General features: G+C 39.0%; 1 protein-coding gene across 1 annotated transcript; it reads right to left on the bottom strand.

The window, feature by feature from the left end:
- Window positions 1-307: 307 nt before the first annotated feature.
- Window positions 308-1,243, bottom strand: LOC121026653 (olfactory receptor 4P4-like). The gene has a single exon (XM_040469448.1). It carries the CDS (start codon window positions 1,241-1,243, stop codon window positions 308-310), a length of 936 nt encoding a protein of 311 aa, XP_040325382.1.
- Between the last annotated feature and the right edge of the window lie 156 nt (window positions 1,244-1,399).

Here is a 1,399-nt window from a genome sequence, read left to right as displayed (position 1 = left end):
ATAAAATTATCATTAAAATATTTTCCATTATAATTCACTAATCAATATACCACTGGTTTATTTGCTTTGACCCAATTGTTTTTTTCACGTAGGTTACCCAACATATACACCATAAAACTAACTTAGTTGCCAATTAATTTTGGCTTGCAGGAATTAATAGCTGCTTAGTGATTACTTTAAACTTTAGTCCCTTTGCTTTCATTCATTCCATTCACAAGAGTGATGGTTTACAAAATCTATGAGATAGTCCCCACCTTTTTCATTCACAAAGTTTCTCAAAGTTGCGTAGCCAATAAGCTTCTTCACATTAATTGTGTGTTTCCTTTGAAAATAATGTGTGACACCAAACTTTCCTCATCATGGTTTGCATCTCTGAGTTTCTCAGAGTGTAGATTAAGGGATTGAACATAGGAGCAATGATCGTGTAAAATAGAGCAAATATTTTGTCCTCAGGAAAAGTAGTAGGTGGCCTAAGGTAGATAAAGATTACTGGTCCAAAAAATAAGACGACCACAGTGATATGAGACCAACAGGTGGAGAGGGCTTTGCGTCTTCCCTCAGCTGAGAGATTTCTTAAAGTGAATAAGATAATACCATAAGAAACAAATAAGACAAGAAAGGTAACTAAGGCGACCAGACCTGAAAAGGCAATCACAAGGATACCAGTGACGTAGGTGTCGGTGCAGGCAACTTTTAGCAAAGGAAAAATATCACAAAAGTAGTGATCAATTTCATTAGGACCACAGAAGGGCAAACCAATCGCGGTAGAAAAGAGAGGGAAGGCATGGACGGCCCCACCAGCCCAGGCAGCTACGACTAGCAGATTGCATCTTGTCCTGTTCATGACAATCACGTAGTGGAGAGGTTTGCAGATGGCAGCATAGCGATCAAAGGCCATGGCGGTAAGCACGAAGATCTCGGTGCCTCCAAAGAAGTGCATTGTAAACACCTGTAACATGCAGTTACTATAGGAAATGGTTTTTCTTTCCACCAGCAGGTCAGCAATTAACTTGGGTGTAACAGTAGAGGTATAGCAGATGTCTATTAAGGATAAGTGGCTGAGGAAATAGTACATGGGTTGGTGAAAAAGAGGGCTGCATCGAATGGAGACGAGGATCAGCAGGTTTCCTGCCAACAAGGCGACGTAACAGACTAAGAAGAGGACAAAGCAAAATACTTGTATGTTCTGGTCGTAGGAAAGTCCCAGAAGAATGAATTCTGAGATGTTTCTCTGGCTTTTCATATATTTGAGTTTGGTGTATGCTTTCACAAGGACTTCTGTTTCTGAAAGAACGAGAACATAATTGGAGGTGAGAATTAACTGTATGAACACAATAATACAAAATTTATTAAAATACATGCTGACATAAATGGAGTTGATAACAATTGATTTCTTGAA

Source organism: Herpailurus yagouaroundi, unplaced genomic scaffold, assembly GCF_014898765.1.
Source record: "Herpailurus yagouaroundi ecotype Mexico unplaced genomic scaffold, PumYag 150948, whole genome shotgun sequence".
NCBI classification, from domain to species: domain Eukaryota; kingdom Metazoa; phylum Chordata; class Mammalia; order Carnivora; family Felidae; genus Herpailurus; species Herpailurus yagouaroundi.
The sequence above is the reverse complement of the archived record's forward strand: the minus strand, read 5'-3'. Positions and strand labels throughout refer to the sequence as shown.

Excerpts from the sequence above, each read along its gene's own strand:
- LOC121026653 (XM_040469448.1), bottom strand. The coding sequence starts at position 1,243 with ATGAAAAGCCAGAGAAACATCTCAGAATTCATTCTTCTGGGACTTTCC.